General features: G+C 56.7%; 1 protein-coding gene across 1 annotated transcript; it reads right to left on the bottom strand.

Annotated features, from left to right (window-relative positions):
• Positions 1-740: 740 nt before the first annotated feature.
• LOC135217667 (basic proline-rich protein-like) lies at positions 741-1457 on the bottom strand. The gene has a single exon (XM_064253636.1). It carries the CDS (start codon positions 1455-1457, stop codon positions 741-743), a length of 717 nt encoding a protein of 238 aa, XP_064109706.1.
• Between the last annotated feature and the right edge of the window lie 370 nt (positions 1458-1827).

The following is a 1827-nucleotide window of genomic DNA, read 5'->3' as shown; positions in this document are numbered from 1 at the left end:
TTGAGGCTGCGAAACTCAAGAGATTGGAGCTGACATGCCTTCTAGAGAAAGGAAATCGTGGCTGGAGAGGAAGACCGGTGTCCAGGGTGAACGGAACGAAAAGCTGGAAGATGAGGTTGGACAGCTTCGAGGAGCGAAGGAGAAATTGGTTTACAAACTGAAGAACCTGCAGGGGAAAAACAAAAGCCTGGAGAAAGACAACTGGAAACTGAAGGAGCAGCTGTTCGTCTTCAAGGAATGGCGCGATCTGCAAGGAATGGCACGATCTTCAAGGAATGGCGCTGGCCTCACAAAAAATATGAGGACAATGTTTGTTGTATGGAAAGTTTAATGTTTATTTGTAATAAGTTTGCTTTGTTGATCCTTGAAAGAAGTTGAAGTTGCAGGGAAATAAATATGCTAAAATGTTTTCTTAAGAATTTTATTGATTCCTGAAAGGGAAAGGAAAATGGGAGGATTGAAGAAAGCGTGAGGAAAATGACAGGATTGGTGGACTGCCAGGAGAAGAAGCATAGGATTCAGAGTAGCTCCAGGAGAACTGAAAGGATTTAGAGAAGCCCCAGGAGAACTGAAAGGATTCAGAGAAGCCCCAGGAGAACTGAAAGGATTCAGAGAAGCACCAGGAGAACTGAAAGGATTCAGAGAAGCCTCAGGAGAGCTGAAAGGATTCAGAGAAGCCCAAGGAGAATTGGAAGGAGTCAGTGGCATATTCTGGTTCTAAGACTAAGCAAAGGTGTCATCTATGACAGGACAGGTGGCTGAGGCCCGCCACGTGTCCCGGGACAGGTGGGCGAGGCCCGCCATGCGTCCCGTGACAGGCAGGCAAGGCCTGCCATGTGTCCCGGGACAGGCGGGCGAGGTCCGCCACGCTTCCTGGGACAGGTGGGTGGTGCCCGCCACGTGTCCGGGACAGGCGGGCGAGGCGCGCGACGTGTCTTGGGACGGGCGGGCAGCGCCCAATACGTGTCCTGAGACAGCTGGGGTCCCGAAGGGTACAGGCCTGGGTGAGGCCTGGCCACGTCGTCCCGGGACAGGCAGGGCGGGTAAGGCCCTGCCACGTGTCCCAGGGACGGCAGGCGGAGGCCCTGCCGCTTCGTTCCCAGTCCGGAAGGCAAGGGCGGGCCCTGCCACGGGTCGGGGATGGGCCGGGGCGAGGCCCGCCCACGGTGTCCTCCCCCCTCCCCCATGGCGGGGAAGGGCGGAGCGGGGCCTGAAACGCGTGTCCCGGGATGGGCCGGGGGAGGGGGCTGCACCGGGTGTCCAGGACTGCCTGGGACCAGCGGCGTTCCCACGGCGTTCCGGGATGGGCCGGGGCCTGGGGGCAGACCAATATCCTGGGACGGGCGGGCAGGGCCCGCCACGAGTCCCGGGATGGGTGGGCAGGGCCCGCCATGTGTCCGGGGACGGGCGGGCAGGGCCTGCCACGTGTCCCAGGACAGGTGGGCGGGGCCAGACATACTTCCCAGGATGGGCGGGCGTGGCCCGCCAAGTGTTCCAGGACGGGAGGGCAAGGCCAGCTACGTGTCCCAGGATGGGCAGGCGAGGCCCGCCAAGTGTCCCGGGACGGGCGCCCGTGGCCCGCCACGTGTCCCGGGATGTTTAAGATGGCCTTTGTCCAAAACGTAAGGGTAAAAAAAGAGGAAATATGAATTAGTGGATTCATATGATTCACATGATTACATATTAAAAGTCTTTTATCCTGAAGATTACTCATCTTCAGACGAAGCTGATGATAAAAAAAAACAGTGAAAATGAGCAAGACAATAGTGTTATATTATGTGACACACAGCCTCAAAATGTTAATAATGATGACGAGGAACAGTGCAT

The sequence above is a fragment of the Macrobrachium nipponense genome, chromosome 7 (assembly GCF_015104395.2).
Source record: "Macrobrachium nipponense isolate FS-2020 chromosome 7, ASM1510439v2, whole genome shotgun sequence".
In the NCBI taxonomy this organism is placed as follows: Eukaryota; Metazoa; Arthropoda; class Malacostraca; order Decapoda; family Palaemonidae; genus Macrobrachium; species Macrobrachium nipponense.
This window is presented reverse-complemented; position numbering and strand designations above follow the sequence as displayed.